General features: G+C 42.7%; 1 protein-coding gene across 16 annotated transcripts; it reads right to left on the bottom strand.

Annotated features, from left to right (window-relative positions):
- Positions 1-592: 592 nt before the first annotated feature.
- LOC110522113 (kelch domain-containing protein 10) lies at positions 593-17,184 on the bottom strand. 16 transcript variants are annotated; one of them, XR_016494831.1, is made up of 11 exons: positions 15,730-15,981; positions 14,707-14,799; positions 12,416-12,637; positions 12,110-12,264; positions 8,530-8,678; positions 8,359-8,443; positions 8,201-8,267; positions 8,070-8,117; positions 5,450-5,648; positions 3,483-3,622; positions 593-3,401 (listed from the first exon to the last, which is right to left on the bottom strand). XR_016494831.1 is itself a non-coding variant. In XM_090230243.1 (10 exons), exons 1-10 carry the CDS (start codon positions 17,088-17,090, stop codon positions 3,192-3,194), a joined length of 1,209 nt encoding a protein of 402 aa, XP_090086369.1. In that variant the 5' UTR covers positions 17,091-17,184; the 3' UTR covers positions 593-3,191. The 16 variants fall into 16 exon arrangements, 11 of the variants coding, with proteins under 11 accessions (XP_090086369.1, XP_036832626.2, XP_090086346.1 ...); XR_016494830.1 differs by lacking the exon at positions 5,450-5,648 and adding an exon at positions 4,585-4,766; XR_016494834.1 differs by lacking the exon at positions 8,201-8,267 and having other exon boundaries at positions 8,334-8,443.
- Between the last annotated feature and the right edge of the window lie 1,487 nt (positions 17,185-18,671).

The following is an 18,671-nucleotide window of genomic DNA, read 5'->3' as shown; positions in this document are numbered from 1 at the left end:
GTGAAGAAGACAGATGTGGAAGTCCTGGGCTGGCGTGGTTACACATGGACAGAAGTTGTGAGGTCGGTCGAACATACGGCCAAATTCTCAAACTATGTGAGGCGGCTTATGGTAGAGAAATGAACAGTCAATTAAATTCTGTTAACAGCTCTGGTGGACATTTCTACAGTCAGCATGCCAACTGCACGCTCCCTCAACTTGAGACATCTGAGCATTGTGTTGTGACAAAATTGCACATTTCAGAGTGGCCTTTGTAAAGGTGCACCTGCGTAATGATCATGCCGTTCAATCAGCTTCTTGATACGCCACATGTCAAGTGGGTGGAGTGTCTTGGCAAAAGAGAAATGCTCACTAACAGGGATATAAACAAATTTGTGCACAACATTTGAGAGAAATACACTTTTTGCCTATGGGACATTTCTGGGATCTTTTATTTCAACTCATGAAACATGGGACCAACACTTTACATGTTGCGTTTATATTTTTGTTCAGTATAATACAGTCAAAACAAGTTGTTTGAAAGGGAGTCAGTTAAATCAACTACATAGTACCTGGATTTTTTCAGGCCAAATAATACACCAGTCAAACAACGTTTTTTAAAAAGTGCTTACAGTACATTTATTGATTCAAACAATTCAATTAAAAAACCTAAATGGAGTCATGACAGCATCATCATGATTGCCTTTAATTGTGCAGAGTCGGGTTGTTTGTCCATCCACATTCAGTACAGCGTGTGTAAAGTGACTACATTCACAGGTTGACATGGAGTTCCAAAATCTATTCCATAGATCACCAACAAAACAGACCACTGGGTGCAGTGTCTCATACAGAAGCCCACAGTTTCCCAAAAATTAGAGTTATAGCAAAGGCAAATTTCCCAGTCCAAACTCAACCCTTAGGCACTATCCCTTGATACTTCTCATGATCCTAAAAGATGTGAGTGGGTGTAAGAAACATGTCAGAAGCCAACGCTAGTCTTCCAGATCTACAAGTAGTAGCCAGGGGGCAAGAGGATTGGCATTGATTTCAGACTGAGCACCTGTGTTCTGTGCAGAAACTATAGTATAAAAAAAGGAGGACCGGAGGTGACATGTGAGTTACATGCTATCAGTCTGTCTGACAGGGAAAATGTGGGGGATATTAGAGATTAAACATTGTTGAAAAGTTAAAAAGGCAGAGTCGTGATTTCATTGGTTTTTCCACCAGATACATTTCCAGTTTGGTTTAATGTTAAAATGACCTGAAGACATGGTGCACATCTTTAAAAGCAAAAATAGGATAAATGCAGAAGGGGGTAGCTGCAGCCCAATATGACGCCCGGAGTATGGGTGAGTGGGCGCGTGGAAAGGATTGTAGTACTCTGCTATTAGGTTACACCAGAGTTTCCTGGGGACCCCAAGAGGTGCACGTTGTGGTTTTTGCCCCAGCGCTACAGAGCTGATTCAAATAAATCAACAAATGATGATTTGGTTATTTGAGTCCGCCGTGTAGTGCTGGAGCAATACAAGACCGGGTGCACTAGTCATTCGCACTGGCTTAAACTGACAGGCAAAACAGTCGAGTGGCAACAAATCTGCCCAATTAGCTGATTCACTTTCCATACACCCACTCCTTTCGACACACCCACACTCCGGTCACCATATTGGGCTGCACCATACCAAATGACTCTATACATAGTCTGTCCAAACAAATTCACAAGTTAAGGGTTCACTATGCGTGATCGACATTCAGAAACCCAAATAAAAAGAACTGTAATGGACAGAATGGTTTGACCAAAGGTCAGTAAACAGAATAGGTGGAAGGAGGACAACATTAAAAGATGAGCGAGTCAATGGCTCATTAGTAAAGCATGGGGGAACAGAGACTGGTGGAGGGCTATATGGACATTTCCATATTGTCAGTGACTAGGAGTAAAGTTAAAAGCCATGCTTCAGGGACACATGCGTGGTAAAGAGAGAACTCTACACAACCAATACAGTTGTCACACTGGAAAAAATTATCTGAAAAGGCACTAAATGAAATAAATGGCAAGCTCTTTTCACTTTGGAGCTACAGTACAGTTTCACACCGCTCCCGCTGTGTGATCAGTGTGTCTAAGAATGGAAGTTGTAAGACTCAGGCTCTAGAGAATCACAGTGCTGTCACAGGGGGTTCACATAGTCACACTGGCTCAAGTATACCAAACCAGATTTGCCCTGTCTGTCCTAAATCAATGCCTTGCCCCACCAGCCTGCTAGATGAGACCAATTCGTATTAGACCGGTCAGTGGACATAGCAGCAGCTGTTTCTTTACCAGTGGGCTTCCTTACAGAAAACAACAAGACACCATGTCTATCAGCATCATGTACCTGGTCTGTCTCCCTCAGGAACCTATACATCACAGTATCAAAAGAGACAAATTAAAAAATGTCCCTTTAGGCATTAAGGAAATAAACCACCACTGAGTTTAAAGTTTCCGCTATTCCCTTTTGAACAGCATGTGTGTGGTGGGAGGTGGGAGGAATAATGAGTAGAGTTAAGGGCTCTCCATAGTGGTTTTCAGTCTACGGAGCTACGTTTGCGTCACGTTCTAAAAATTCAGCAGCACAAAAAAAGAAAATACGTAATACTACGTAGAGAGCTACGCAAACTAACCTCCATCGGCTACGTTGCAGAGCTTTTGCCTAGAGACTGTAGAGCCCTTTGAAACGATACTCACGATAACGGGTATGATTAGTGTGGTCAGCTGCATGCAAACACATAAAAGGGTGAAAGAAGTAGCATTCAGTGAACTCCCAAGTTCTACTAAAACTCCACTCTCCTAGGTAAGCCATGGCTAATGAAATATGAAGGCAAACAAACCCCGAAATAGACCAGGTCCCAGGGACTCCAACACAAATTTTAAAACATTCCACTTGGGATTTCAAACTCAGTCAAAGTGCACACATTAAAAACGTACATTTTTTAAAAGGCATCCAATGTTTGAGGATGACCTGACGTTATGTCCACAACGTTATGTATACATCGCTTCTCATCCCTCAGTCCATTCCCAGATATGCCAACACAACTGTTCATTGTTCCATTGGCCATTCAGTCCCTCTGCTCAGTGGTGGCAGGAAAGGGAGTCAACTCAGTTCCATCCACAATCCGTTGGCCTTCACCGCTGTCCTTGCTTTGTCCTGTTCCCACGTCAGCCGTGAGGGCATGGTGGTCTACTTGAGGCGCTGGATGAGGGTGTGTGTGAGGCCCAGGCTGAGAAGCTGCAGGGAGGAGAGCTGAGCCAGGCGAGGGAAGGCCTTGAGCAGCCTCTCCCAGGTCAGCTCCAGCAGGCTGGGCACCACTAGCCACACCTTGTACAGAGACCCAGTCCTCCTGTTCTCTGACATGTTCACCACTCCACCATGCACATACATACAGCCAGCCTGGGAGAGGAGAGGGAGGAGAGAGAGACGTGATTGAAAATCGTACATCCAGAAAAGTGTGCGTGTGTGTGATGTACTGACCGGTGTGACTGCAGCACAGTGGAAGTAAGCAGGCTCAGGCATGACGGTGGGTAGCTTGGTCCACTGGAAGGTCTGCAGGTTGATCTTCCACAGGTCAGCTAGGATCAGCTCCCCGTTGTAACCCCCACATAGAAACACCTCTGAGGGGGAAGAGAGAGGGATGAACACGGACTTCCAGTCCATAGCCTAGACTAGGGAAGCAAAGGGACGGTATGTTATTGGTAACTTTCAAAGTTTACCAGTAAACTACCAGAATTTTGGTAATGGGTACTTCAGATTATCACATTTATGCAATTAATTCTGGCCCTGTGTGTGGCCTTATCACATGTAAAATACACTGAGTGAACAAAACATTAAGACATCTGCTCTATCATGACACACTGACCAGGTGAAAGATATGATCCCTTATTGAGGTCACCTGTTAAATCCACTTCAATCAGTGTAGATGAAGAGGAGACAGGTTCAAGAAGTGTTTTTAAGCCTTGAGGCATGGATTGTGTGTGTGCGCGCGCACCATTCAGAGGGTGAACGGGCAAGACAAAAGATTTAAGTGCCTTTGAACAGGGGTATGGTAGTAGGTGCTAGGCGCAGCGGTTTGTGTCAAGAACTGCAATGCTACTCGGTTTTTCACACAACAGTTTCCAGTGTGTATCAAGAATGGTCCACCACCCAAACGACATCCAGCCAACTTGACAGCTATGGGAAGCATTGGTTTGGCACCCCCTCTGGCTCGTGTGGTGGGGGAGACCTTCGTTGGCTATTCTCAGCCTTGTCTCAGGGTAGTACGTTGGTGGTCTGTAGATATCCCTCTAGTGGTGTGAGGGCAATGCTTTGGCAAAGTGGGTGGGGTTATATCCTGCCTGGTTGGCCCTGTCCGTGGGTATCGTCGGACGGGGCCACAGTGTCCCCCGACCCACCCGTCTCAGCCTCCAGTATCTAGGCTGCAATAGTTTGTGTGCTGGGGAACTAGAGTCAGTCTGTTATATCTGGTGTAATTCTCCCGTCTTATCTAGTGTCGTGTGAGAATTTAAGTATGCTCCCACTAATTCTCTCTCCCTCCCTCTCAGAGGATGTGAGCCGTAAGATCATGCCTCAGGACTACCTGGCCTGATGACTCCTGGCTGTCCCCAGTCCACCTGGTCGTGCTGCTGCTCCAGTTTCAAACTGTTCTGCCTGTGGCTATGGAACCCTGACCTGTTTACCGGACGTGCTACTGGTCTCGGACCTGCTGTTTGACTACCACACATGCTGTCTCGACCTCTGAATCCGAATGTTTGGACAAAGCTGTAAAACATGATCTTAAATATAAAACATCAATTTAGTGAATACCATTGTGTTTAACATGGTTTTAGCATGAAATATCATTTTCTTAATACATCTTTAATGTATATGTTTTGGTGCCAAACTGGTGGAAGTTCTGAAGTCCAGAGTTGCTGAGTTAATTTTAAATTCCATTATTGATTTGATGCTTTTCATTAGCCTATTTTCTTGTGAACCAAATGGCTATCCCCTAGAAACTAAATGCACAATATGGACATAAAAAATATATACTATATCATGCCTTTAGAAAGTATTCATATCCCTGGACTCATATCCCTGGACTCATATCCCTGGACAGCCTGAATTCAGAATGGATTAAATAGATTTTTCCCCTCACCCATTTACTTACACGCACAATACCCCATAATGGCTGTTGATCATTGCTAGACAGCCATTTAAGTCTTGCCATTGATTTAAGCTGATTTACAGTAACAGTCAAAAGTTTGGACACCTACTCATTCGAGGGTTTCTTTATTTTGACTATTTTCTACATTGTAGAATAACAGTGAAGACAAACTATGATATAACATATGGAATCATGTAGCAACCAAAAGTGTTACATTTTATATTTGGGATTCTTCAAAGTAGCCACCCTTTGCCTCGATGACAGTTTTGCAAACTCTTGACATTATCTTAACCAGCTTCACCTGGAATGCTTTTCCAACAGTCTTGAAGGAGTTCCCACATATGCTGAGCACTTGTTGGCTGCTTTTCCTTCACTCAACTCATCCCAATTGGGTTGAAGTCAGGTGATTGTGGAGGCCAGGTCATCTGATGCAGCACTCCGTCACTCTCCCAGGTCAATTAGCCCTTACACAGCCTGGAGGTAAGTTTTGGGTCATTGTCCTGTTGAAAAACAAATGATGGTGGGACTAAGCGCAAACCAGATGGGATGGCATATCACTGCAGAATGCTGTGGTAGCCATGCTGGTTAAGTGTGCCTTGAATTCTAAATAAATCACAGACAGTGTCACCAGAAAAGCACACCCACACAATCACACCTCCTCCTCTTTGCTTCACGCTGGGAACCACACATGCGGAGAGCATCTGTTCACCTACTCTGCATCTCAAAGACACAATTAATACCAAAAATCTCAAATTTGGACTCATCAGACCAAAGGACTATTGTCCACCAGTCTAATATCCATTACTCGTGTTTCTTGGCCCAAGCAAGTCTCTTCTTATTATTGGTGTCCGTTAATAGTGGTTTCTTGCAGCAATTTGACCATGAAGGCTTGATTCATACAGTCTCCTCTGAACAGTTGATGTTGAGATGTGTCTGCTATTTGAACTCTGTGAAGCGTTTATTTGGTCTGCAATTTGAGGCTGGTAACTAATTACCTTGTCCTCTGCAGCATAAGTAACTCAGGGTCTTCCTTTCCTGTAGCGGTATATTCATGAGAGCCCGTTTCATCATAGTGCTTGATGGTTTTTGCGACTGCACTTGAAGAAACGTTCAAAGTTCTTGACATTTTCCATATTGACTGACCTTCATGTCTTAAAGTTGTCGTTTCTCTTTGCTTATTTGAGCTGTTCTTGCCATATTATGGACTTGGTCTTTTAGCAAATAGGGCTCTCTTCTGTATACCCCCCTACCTTGTCATAACACAACTGATCGGCTCAAACGCATTGAAGAAATTCCACAACTTACCAAGACATACTTGTTAATTGAAATGCATTCCTGGTGACTACCTCATGAAGCTGGTTGAGAGAACGCCAAGTGTGCAAAGCTGTCAAGGAAAAGGGGGGCTAATATATTTTGATAAATGTAACACATTTTTGGTTATTACATGATTCCAGTTGTTATTTCATAGTGTTGATGTCTTCACTATTATTCTACAAAGTAGAAAATAGTACAAATAAAGAAAAACCCTGGAATAAGTAGGTATGTCCAAACATTTGACTGGTACTGTAAGTAAAAACTGTAACTAGGCCACTTGGGAACATTTAATGTCATCTTTGTAAGCAACTATTGTACATTTGGGTTATTAGGTTTATTGTTATTAGGTTTATTGCTGAAAGCCGAATTGGTCTCCCAACAGGTTTTCCTCTAGGATTTTGCCTGTGCTTAGCTCTATTCCGTTTCTTTTTATCCTAAAAAACATCTTAGTCCTTGCCGATGACAAGCATACCCATAACATAGCAGCCACCACCATGCTTAGAAATATGAAGAAAGGTACTCAGTGGCGTTGTATTTGCTCCAAACATAAGGCTTTGTATTCAGGACAAATTTTTAGCAGTTTTACTTTAGTGCCTTATTGTAACAGGATGCATGTTTTGGAATATTTTTATTCTGTACAGCCTTCCTTCTTTTCACTGTCATTTATGTTAGTATTGTGGAGTAACTACAGCATTACCTCCCATAAAGTCACTATTGGCCTCACAGTGAAATCTCTGAGAGGTTTCCTTCCTTTCCGGCAACTAAGTTAGGAATGGCATCTGTATCTTGGTAGTGACTGGGTGTATTGATACACAATCCAAAGTGTCATTAAAAACTACATCATGCTCAAAGGGATATTCAATGCCTGCTTTTTATTTCTACCTATCTAACAATAGGTGCTGTTCTTTGCGAGGCACTGGAAAACCTCCCTGGTCTTGAATCTGTGTTTAAAATGCATTGCTTGACTGAGGGACCTTACAGATGTATGTGTGAGGTAGTTATTCAAAAATCCTGTTACACACTATTATTGCACACAGAGTGAGTCCATGCAACTTATTATGGGACTTTAGCACATTTTCACTCCTGAACGTATTTAGGGTTGCCATAACAAAGGAGTTGAATACGTATTGACAAAATACATCTCAGCTTTTCATTGTTAATTAATTTGTACAATTTCTAAAACACATAATTCCACTTTGACATTATGGGGTATTGTGTGTAGGCCAGTAACAAAATCTCAATTGAATCCAATTAAAATTCAGGCTGTAACAGGTCAAATGTGGAAAAAGGTCAAATGTGGAAAAAGGTAAAATGTGGAAAAAGGTCAAATGTGGAAAAAGGTCAAATGTGGAAAAAGGTCAAATGTGGAAAAAGGTCAAATGTGGAAAAAGGTCAAATGTGGAAAAAGGTCAAATGTGGAAAAAGGTCAAGGGGTGGGAATAGTTTCTGAAGGCACTACATAGGATTTAAAATCATTTTGGCAAGTTAATCAAGTATAAATTACCAAAGTTACCATAAATTACCTGTTATTTACCAATATTACTGAAAATTAACCCTAGCCTGGACACACAGAGCTGAAACCTAGTAAATAGATGTAAAGTTCTTACCCTGCCTGACCTGGACACAACTGTGACACCGTCGTGCTGCAGGATACCCTGACAACAACAGAACACACATCAGTTTACAGGCGTGCACGGTAATGTGTATATGAACAACAGTAGACCCTTGTGCAACCAACCTATTTTTTCATGAGATTTCGTGATAATCTCCTCCCAGGAGTTAGTCTCTAGGTTGTAGGCATGTATCTGAGGGGGGAACAGAACGTAAACCCTCATGCTAAAATATGTCAGTAAAACAACCACCTTACATACAGTGTTCTCTCATCCTGTACTGTACTTTGTCTAGGGGATATGATGTCCAGGAAGTCCCGCCTCCTAGGATGTATATTCTCTGTCCATCATGGGCCACCTCATGTCTGTACCTGAAAGAGAGATTAAGATGTATGTGTGTGTGTGTGGGGGGGGGGGGGGGGACTACCAGAAGATTAAGAGGTGAGGGGTGACTGACCTTTCCTCTGGCAGGTCTGTAGGGGGGTTGTTGGGCTTGAGGTGGGTCCACTCCCTGGTAGTCAGGTCCAGCCTGTGTAGGTCTGTGCTGTAGACGTAGCCTGTCGTCCCTCCAAACACATACAGATAGCCATTAATGATGGCCATGGCCTGGAAGGAGAGAGGAAGGAATGAGGGAGAGAGCATGGTTGTGGGGAATGTCCTTACGGTCAAGTGATTTGTTACATACAGTAGGTCAGACTAACAATGTAAATAATTGTGTCAGTTATTTACTTTGACCGAGCCAATCTTTTCAGATCAGAGGTTAGGAAAGACAAAGGAAGGAAGTCATATATAGTGCATTTGGAAAGTATTCAGACTAGAGGGCGAACGATTCTGATTTTTCAACGCCGATACCGATTATTGGAGGACCAAAAAAGCCGATACCGATTAAAAATGTATTTGTAATAATGACAATTACAAAAATACTGAATGAATACTTATTTTAACTTAATATAATACATCAATAAAATCAATTTAGCCTCAAATAAATAATGAAACATGTTCAATTTGGTTTAAATAATGCAAAAACAAAGTGTTGGAGAAGAAAGTAAAAGTGCAATATGTGTCATGTAAGAAAGCTAACGTTTAAGTTCCTTGCTCAGAACATGAGAACATATGAAAGCTGGTGGTTCCTTTTAACATGAGTCTTCAATATTCCCAGGTAAGAAGTTTAAGGTTGTAGTTATTATAGGAATTATAGGACTATTTCTCCCTCTACCATTTTGTATTTCATTAACCTTTGACTATTGGATGTTCTTATAGGCACTTTAGTATTGCCAGTGTAACAGTATAGCTTCCGTCTCTCTCCTCGCTACTCCCTGGGCTCGAACCATGAACACATCGACAACAGCCACCCTCGAAGCAACGTTACCCATGCAGAGCAAGGTGAACAACCACTCTAAGTCTCTGAGCGAGTGACATTTGAAACGCTATTAGCGCGCACCCCGCTAACTAGCTAGCCATTTCACATCGGTTACACCAGCCTAATCTCGGGAGTTGATAGGCTTGAAGTCATAAACAACTGCTGGCAAACGCATGAAAGTGCTGTTTGAATGAATGCTTACGAGCCTGCTGGCGCCTACCATCGCCCAGTCAGACTGCTCTATCAAATCATAGACTTAGTAAAAACGTGATAACACACAGAAATACGAGCCTTGGGTCATTAATATGGTCGAATCCGGAAACTATCGTCTCGAAAACAAGACGTTTATTCTTTCAGTGAAATACGGAACCGTTGCGTATTTTATCTAACGGGTGGCATCCCTAAGTCTAAATATTCCTGTTACATTGCACAACCTTCAATATTATATCAGAATTACGTAAAATTCTGGCAAATTAGGCGGCCCAAACTGTTGCATATACACCGACTCTGCATGCAATGAACGCAAGAGAAGTGACACAACTTCACCTGGTTAATATTGCCTGCTAACCTGGATTTCTTTTAGCTAAATATGCAGGTTTAAAAATATATACTTCTGTGTAATTGATTTTAAGAAAAGGCATCGATGTTTATGGTTAGGAACACATTGGAGCAACGACAGTCCTTTTTCACGCTATGACACGCTAGATAAACTAGTAATATCATCAACCATGTGTAGTTAACTAGTGATTATGATTGATTGATAGTTTTTATAAGATACATTTAATGCTAGCTAGCAACTTACCTTGGTTTCTTACTGCATTCGTGTGACAGGCAGGCTCCTTGTGGAGTGCAATATAATCAGGTAGTTAGAGCGTTGGATGAGTTAACTGTAAGGTTGCAAGATTGAATCCCCCGAGCTGACAAGGTAAAAATCGGTCGTTCTGCCCCTGAACGAGGCAGTTAACCCACCGTTCCTAGGCCGTCATTGAAAATAAGAATGTGTTCTTAACTGACTTGCCAAGTTAAATAAAGATGTTATTTATTTATATATATATATATATATCTCAACAACAAAAAAAATTTAATCAGCCAAATCGGTGTCCAAAAATAAAGATTTCCGATTGTTATGAAAACTTGAAATCGGCCCTAATTAATCGGTCAACCTCTAATTCAGATCCCTTAACTTTTTCCACATTTTGTTACGTTACAGACTCATCCTGAGATTGAGGATTTGTATTTAATCAATCTACACCCACAATACCCCAGAGTGACAAAGCAAATATGTTTCTCAATTCCTTTTCAAATGTATTAAAATTAACATCAATACCTTATTTATGTAAGCATTCAGACCCTTTGATATGAGACTCAAAATTGAGTTCAGATGCATCCTGTTTCCATTGATCATCCTTGAGATGTTTCTACAACTTGATTTGACTCCACATGTGGTAAATTCAATTGATTGGACATGATTTGGAAAGGCACACACCTGTCTATGTAAGGTCCTACAGTTGACAGTGCATGTCAGAGCAAAAACCAAGCCATGAGGTCAAAGGAATTGTCCGTAGAGCTCTGAGACAGGATTGTGTCAAGGTACAGATCTGTGGAAGGGTACCAAAAGATTTCTGCAGCATTGAACGGCCCCAAGAAGACATGGAAAAATGGAAGAAGTTTGGAACCACCAAGACTCTTTCTAGAACAGGCCGCATGGCCTAACTGAGCAATCGGAGAGAATGGTCACTGACGGAGCTCTAGAGTTCCTCTGTGTAGATGGTTGTCCTTCTAGAAGGTTCTCCCATCTCTGCAGCACTCCACCAATCAGGCCTTTATGGTAGAGTTGCCAGACAGAAACCACTCCTCAGTAAAAAGGCACATGACAGCCCGCTTGGAGTTTGCCAAAAGGCTCCCAGACCATGAGAAACAAGATTCTCTGGTCTGATGAAATCAAGATTGAACTCTTTGGCCTGAATGCCAAGCTTCACGTCTGGAGATAACATGGCACCATCCCCACAGTGAAGCAAGTTGGTGGTGGTATCGTGATGTTTTTCAGCAGCAGGGACAGAGAGTAGTCAGGATCGAGGGAAAGATAAACAGAGCAAAGTACTGAGATCCTTGATCAAAACCTGCTCTAGGGCGCTCAGGAACTCAGACTGAGGGAAAGGTTCACCTTCCAACAGGTCAACAACCCTAAGCACAAAGCCAAGACAACGCAGGAGTGGCTTCGGGACATGTCTCTGAATGTCCTTGTGTGGCCCAGCCAGAGCCCGGACTTGAACCCGATCGAACATCTCTGGAGAGACCTGAAAATAACTGTGCAGCGATGCTCCCCATCCAACCTGACAGAGCTTGAGAGGATCTGCAGAGAAGAATGGGAGAAACTCCCCAAATACAGGTGTTCCAAGCTTGTAGCGACATACCCAAGAAGACTGGAGGCTGTAATCGCTGCCAAAGGTGCATCAACAAAGTAAAGGGTCTGAATACTTATGTAAATGTTTCTGTTTTGTATTTGTAATACATTTGCTAACATTACTAAAATTGTTTTTGCTTTGTCATTATAGTAGCACTGTAGGAGTAATGGAAAATGCCACAGCCCAGGTTTAAAGCTAACCGTTAACTCTCCACAGACCACACGATGTGTCAGTGGGACAGCTCAGGTGGTCAACAGATGAGAGCTTTTTACCTGCCCGTAGATTCGGTTGGGTTTCTTCCCTCGGCAGTTGAGCAGTTTCCAGCGTTTGTAGTGAACATTGCAGACATGGACGTCATTCCCGTTGCTTTCTCCAAAAGGAATCCCAGTGCCCCCAAACACCAATAGATTGTTGCCGTGTAAGACAGCTGAGACAAACAGAGAAAAACACAAAACAAACTGTTCAACGGTCTGTTCTCAGTCTGACCGGGAACGGATAATAATGGTTAAGGAAGTTAATTTTGCAATGGATCGATGGGTACATAAAAGGGACAGACAATCTTCAACTTAATCCCTTACCTGACATGGAAGCCAGCTCGGTGGGCATGTAGCCCTCTGTGTGGACCTGTTGCCAGGTAGCCGTGGCGAAGTGAAACCTCCACAGCTCCCTGAAAAGAGGGTAGTCCTCGTTCTCCGAGCCACCTGCCTCCTCAAAGTCAGGATTGTATCCTCCAAACACATACAGGTTGGCATTGTCTGCCACACAACGGTGCCCGCTGCGGGCCGGGGGGGCACAGTGACCTGAGGGGGAGGTGAGTAAAGAGTGGGGTTTCATGGATGGAAGAGGGAGCAAGGGTGAGAGAAGGAGACAGGGTTACAGGGGAATTGTCCTTCCTCTTGCACTTCTTTAGTGCCCTTTGTGGATCTCTGCGATATCTTTAAGCAATAGTGCCACCTTTTCTCTTTCTGACATATGGTTTTCACCTATTTAGTCCAGCCAGATTCATGAGGGCAGGAACAACAGCGCAGAAGGGGCCGTTATTTGGAATGGAGCCTGAAACATTGTCTAGATTTCAATCTAAAACACGTATCCTACCCTTGTTGACTTGACCGCCCCTACATGATTTGCATGGGCTGAAAAGCCATAGATATGTAGGCCTAGTTGTTATTTCCCAGCTGTGTGTCACAGACAGCCGATCTAGAGACATAAATGAGTATAATAAAACGCAGTGAAGTAATCCAGGGGGTTTCCATCAGATTTCCACCCAGAGCCATTATGTAATCTGCTGCACAGATTACCAAGAACATGGCTGCATAAACAGACCGCTTTCAACAAGCAAATGCTAAAACATTTCTGATTATTTAAGCATCTAGATAGATAGGCCTAGCCATCACATAAGCAAGCATGTGGTTAAAGTACTCCCTATATGACAGGCTTAGGAGAAAGTCTGCATGTTAAATGAATAATGAACCATATCTTATTGACATACTTCGTAACATTTCCACTGTGGAGGTGGTGGAGTTCACCGTGTGTACTGATTAAATATCCAGGCATCAGTATGATGAGCTTTGAGTAAACAGCAAAGGACTAAACAGCCCTATGGAATCATTGAGCCTCAAGATATTTTGTTGTTGAAAAGACCAGAGGAATGTTTTTAGTGGAATAACAGATCAAATAGTCAAGTGGATCTACTTTCAGACACTGAGGAAAATAGGAGGCACAGGTCAAGGGCTCTACACTGACTTTCTAATTTATGAGCCTACGTTGAAAAATTTAGGAGCACAATTTCTTTTTTTGAAGTAACAAGCAATTTTCTTTGTAGTAATGGTGCAAGCATGACGGTCATGAATCTGCGCTCAGTGTATTCTCCATGGCACTCAGGGGCAGCGGTACAGTGAAGTCATCATTGCAACCATTATCATTTGGGTGATTTTTTTTCTTCTCATAGGCACACGGAGGTCAATTGCTTCCTATAACAATTAGGACAATCGTTATAGGAGCAACATGACCGACTCACAGAAAGAAAAATAGAACAGAGAAAGCGAGACCTCAGAACACTCCATGACAAACGTACATCCAAACCCAGAGACACTGAGGGAGAGAAAGCCTCCCGGGGTCCAATAAAGAAAGCTGAAGAGGATGAGTGACAAGAGGAAAGGAGGAACCAGGGCCAATCAGAGTAAGAAAAGTGATAAGAGAACAGGAAGGAAGAGAAGAGGTGGAGTGGACCGAGAACCATTACAAGGGAGAGGAAGAGGCTGTTTAGATAGGAAGAGAGGAGGAAGAGAGAAGGAAGCAGAGTGGTACAAGTGGATTTCCTTGAGTCATGGGGAAACGAGAGGAGGGAGAAGAGAAGCACTGCAGACTGGACAAGGGAGTGAGAGAGGAGGTGGAAGAGCAGATAGGACATTCGTGCTTGACCAACTGTAGGAGACATAGTTGCCATTGAGGGGATTCCATTAATGCCCCGTTCTGGCCAACAGCAGCTCAAAACAAAAGTGACGTACAGTAGGTGAAATATGTGGAGTAATATGTGAGAATGTGTATTTCTATGCAAAAATGATTGAGCTTGATAAATCTGCATGTTTAATCTGCGTTCCCAATGAAACCTAGTTTGAAAATTCAAACAGATTTCATGGAAAAGAGATGTTTCTGAACGATGCTTCATGATGCCTTGTTGACAAGATGACCAAATGGCGCTGATTACTGTTCAATTTTAGCATGGCGCACCCTGCTATCCCTGTTCAACCCGGGACAGCTTAAATTGAATCCCTCATTCTTTAGTCTGAGGGCACTAGAGTTGCGTTAGTATTGGTCGGTGAAGAGAGAGGTGGTCTTGGCTGCAGTCTCGGGTGTTACAGTTACCCACCTTCTCTCAGAAACCTATTAGGGATGCGGAAGTTGGGGCACGAAGGGGAGAAGATCCGCCGAGCCTGAAGCCATCTTACTCTCTTCTTAGAGCCTGCCAGTCATCACCAACCACAATCACCAGCCATGATACAGACATGTGCACACACAGACACAATTAGCGGAGAACAAAACCACAAAAACATTACAAAAGCAGACAGACCAACATTCCACCCCAAACATAGGCTTTTGGTGGAGTTCAGTTCAAGCCTGCTTAGTGTCTAACCAAATAGGCTAGACAAATGGCTTGTCCATTGTTGTATGACAAACACACACAGGTACCCTAATATTTATATATTTCTTAATTCCATTATTTTACTTTAGATGTGTGTACTGTTAAACACTACTGCACTGCTGGAGCTAGGAACACAAGCATTTCGCTACACCCGCAATAACAGCTGCTAAATATGTGTATGTGACCAATAAAATTTAATTTGAGAGAGAGACACAGCCTTGGTGGTGAAGCTACCACATAAGTGGCTGACACTACCCAGCCCCTCAGAACCTAGAGTATCTTTGACTCGAGTCAAAGATACTTTTCCAACCTTACATCAGTACTTGAGTTGTTTCAAAACTGTAGTTGCCACTGATTGGTCAATACTACAATATTTCCTATGGAAATACATTTAGATCTACTCAGCAAAGTCAGTAGTACAAATGACTGGCAATGGATTGCAGAGGGAAAATGTATGCTTCCCACCATTAGTCAGTCTTCTTTGCACGACAGTTGACTTCCGTATCAAGCTGAGCTAACGTTAGTTAACGTTAGCTGGCTAAAATACTTGGTTAAAGTCCAAGATAAAGTTAATCGCCTGTCTCTAATATTGTAATTCGAAGATATGCCTTCCTAAACAATTACGCTGACTCGTTTTTTTTTTTTGATTGCCCGTCAGTTAGTTACTTTAGCTAGCTAACTAATTCTAGCTAGGTAGTTTTACATGGATAGCAGCTAGATAGAAAAATAACAGTTCAGCTAGCTACAAACCTGAGTCTCTGATGGGAGGCCTCCCCGACAGTTTCTCGAATTTGTTGAGTTGATACAAGCCGCGACTACATTCACCATCTTCAACAAAGGACATTTTGAAAAGGTAACTAACAGTAAATAAAAAACTTTCATCGATTGAAATGATGTCGCAACAAACCGTGATAAGGACAAAAAAAAAAACTAAACACCAGTTCGCTAGACATGCATCCACGTCAACTTGAAACGTCGTCCACGCCAGATGAAATGCTCCAGCCAATCAGATAATCGAGAAGGCATTCAAGAGTTACAGTATTCTAAAACGTTGGGAAATGGGTTTTAAACTGTTTGCAAACAAACTTCCAAGCAGATGGGTGGTAAATGTAGTCAGGGTTAACAGGCGGCAGCTAGTCTTACTGGTGTCCGACCAGTCGCGGTCGGTGCCGTTATTATGAGGGAGCATGGCCTATTTCTGTTACAGGATATTGGATGACTGTCATTTATATTCCATTAACCCAGTTCATGTAACATTGATAGTTTTAGGCTACTACATGATACTAAAATGTTCCCTGTACCCATATTGAGGTTACTACAACCTAGCCTATCAATGAAAGTCTACAGCGTAGGTGAACTCAGGTCGAGAGCAAATTTTGAGCTGACACATTGACAGACAGTGACACATTCAATACCGCATTGCACACTCTTGCCTGCATCTAGCTGATCTGGGGTGTAATCATTAGTCTATCAGTTGCAAATGAGAGTATCTATTGGACAAATACAGGTATGTTTACCCCCGTTTAGTTCCATTTAAAAAACGTTTTTCAACAGAATTGGCGGAATGAATGCACCCCTGATCACACTTAAATTCTGTTCACTTTCATGGCAGCTACGTTGTATTCCTTCTGGCATCTATGTGAAACGGCTAGCTAGTTAGCGGTGGTGTGCACGGGTAACGATGCTTTGAGGGTGACTGTTGTTGATGTGTGCAGAGAGTCCCTGGTTCGCGCCCAGGTATGGGCGAGGGGACGGTCTAAAGTTATACTGTGACATATCTTCTTCTCTTCTTCTCACCTTTTCTCTTCTTTTGTGGACTTCAATGCACAACACATTAGCTGTATATGACCAGGCAAAAAAAAACTTTACAAGCCAAACCATATCATAACGGCTACACACAGCCGACATAGTTGTCGCCATATTAGCTTACGTCATAGTTAACAAAGTTAATAGAACTAACTCGTTAGTAAACCCGCTACAATCATGCATTAACGTTACAATGTATAGTCAGTAAGCAGTTTAGCACTTACATCGGTGGCAATACATTTGTAAAACCAAAAGCTTACACTACCTTGGCTTGGAAGATGTCCAGTGTTGTGTTGAATAATCATAGCCAGAAGCTAACATAGCATCCTTCTGTTTGAGCAGGGTGTTTGAGAAAGCTAACCTAGCTAGCTGCATTTACTAGCTAAGCAAGTGAAACTGAAAGTGAACAAAATAACACTCTCTCTCTTGCTTCTCCTTCCTGTTTGAAGAAAGTAATTTGGTCAAAACTGTTCAGCTATTGTCTTTCTCTCTCTTTGAGTCAACTACTCACCACATTTTATGCACTGTAATGCTTGATATCAGGTAGCCTAGTGGTTAGAGTGTTGGACTAGTAACTGAAAGTTTGCAAAAACGAATCCCCGAGCTGACAAGGTAAAAATCTGTCGTTCTGCTCCTGAACGAGGGAGTTAACCCACTGTTCCTAGGCCGTCATTGAAAATAAGAATTTGATCTTAACTGACTTGCCTTGTTAAATAAAGGTAAAAAATAAAATAAAAAAATAGCTGTAGCTTCTGCTTTCCGTATTATATTCATTCTTTGATTGGGTGGACAACATGTCAGTTCATGCTGCAAGAGCTCTGATAACTTCCGGAGGACGTCCTCCAACCTATCATAATTACTGTGTAAGTCTATGGAAGGGTGTATTGAAGTCAATGTACCCAGAAGAGGACGGAAGCTAGCTGTCCTCCGCCTTCACCATGGTGCTACCCTAGAGAGAGTGCTGTTGAGGCTACTGTAGACCTTCATTGCAAAACAGTGTGTTTTAATCCATTATTTGGTGACGTGAATATATTTAGTATAGTTTTATATAAAAATGATAACATTTTTAAATGTTTTAATATTTAAATTTTTATGAAATTCATTGCCGAGGATGGTCCTCCCCTTCTTCCTCCGAGGAGCCTCCACTTAGTCCGACACATAACGAAAAATACATTACAGACAAAATGCTTTCAACAAAGCAAATTTGAGGAAAGCTCTTCTGAAGTTCTATCAACACATTGACTGTAGTACTTGCGCTGGAAAAGCACTCAACCACTGCTATTCTCTCTTCCTTCTCTCTAAGGCCTTCCCCCACCCTCCCTTTGGCAAATCAGATCACAAATCCATTTTGCTCCTCTGTTCCTATAGGCAGCAATTCAAACAGGAAGTACCCGTGCTTAGGTCTATTCAATGCTGGTCTGAACAATCGGAATCCATGCTTCAAGATTGTTCACGCGGACTGGGATATGTTCCAGGTAGCCTCTGAGAATAATATTTTGTCTGAACCCCGCCCTGTGCAACTGGGTCCTGGACTTCCTGACGGGCCGACCCCAGGTGGTGAAGGTAGGAAACAGCACCTCCACTTCACTGATCCTCAACACAGGGGCCCCACAAGGGTGCGTGCTCAGCCCCCGCCTGTACTCTCTGTTCACCTATGACTGCGTGTCCACATACGCCTCCAAGTCAATCATCAACTTTACAGACGACACAACCATAGTAGGCCTGATTACCAACAATGACGAGACACTCTACAAGGAGGAGGTGAGTGACATGGCGGAGTGATGCAAGAAAAATAACCTCTCCCTCAACATCAACAAAATGAAGTAGCTGATCGTGGACTTCAGGAAAAAGCAGAGGGAGCACGCCCCTATCCACATTGACGACCA

Source organism: Oncorhynchus mykiss, chromosome 1 (genome assembly GCF_057628025.1).
Source record: "Oncorhynchus mykiss isolate SJ-2025 chromosome 1, ASM5762802v1, whole genome shotgun sequence".
In the NCBI taxonomy this organism is placed as follows: Eukaryota; Metazoa; Chordata; class Actinopteri; order Salmoniformes; family Salmonidae; genus Oncorhynchus; species Oncorhynchus mykiss.
The sequence above is the reverse complement of the archived record's forward strand: the minus strand, read 5'-3'. Positions and strand labels throughout refer to the sequence as shown.

Bases quoted from the DNA above. Each gene is read 5' to 3' on its own strand.
- LOC110522113 (XM_090230264.1), bottom strand. From the start codon at position 15,823: ATGTCCTTTGTTGAAGATGGTGAATGTAGTCGCGGCTTGTATCAACTC. The intron at 12,638-14,706 runs GTGGGTAACTGT...CCTCCCCCTCAG, and splicing joins TAATAGGTTTCTGAGAGAAG to GTCACTGTGCCCCCCCGGCC. The intron at 8,679-12,109 runs GTAAAAAGCTCT...CTCTCCTTCCAG, and splicing joins CCAACCGAATCTACGGGCAG to GCCATGGCCATCATTAATGG.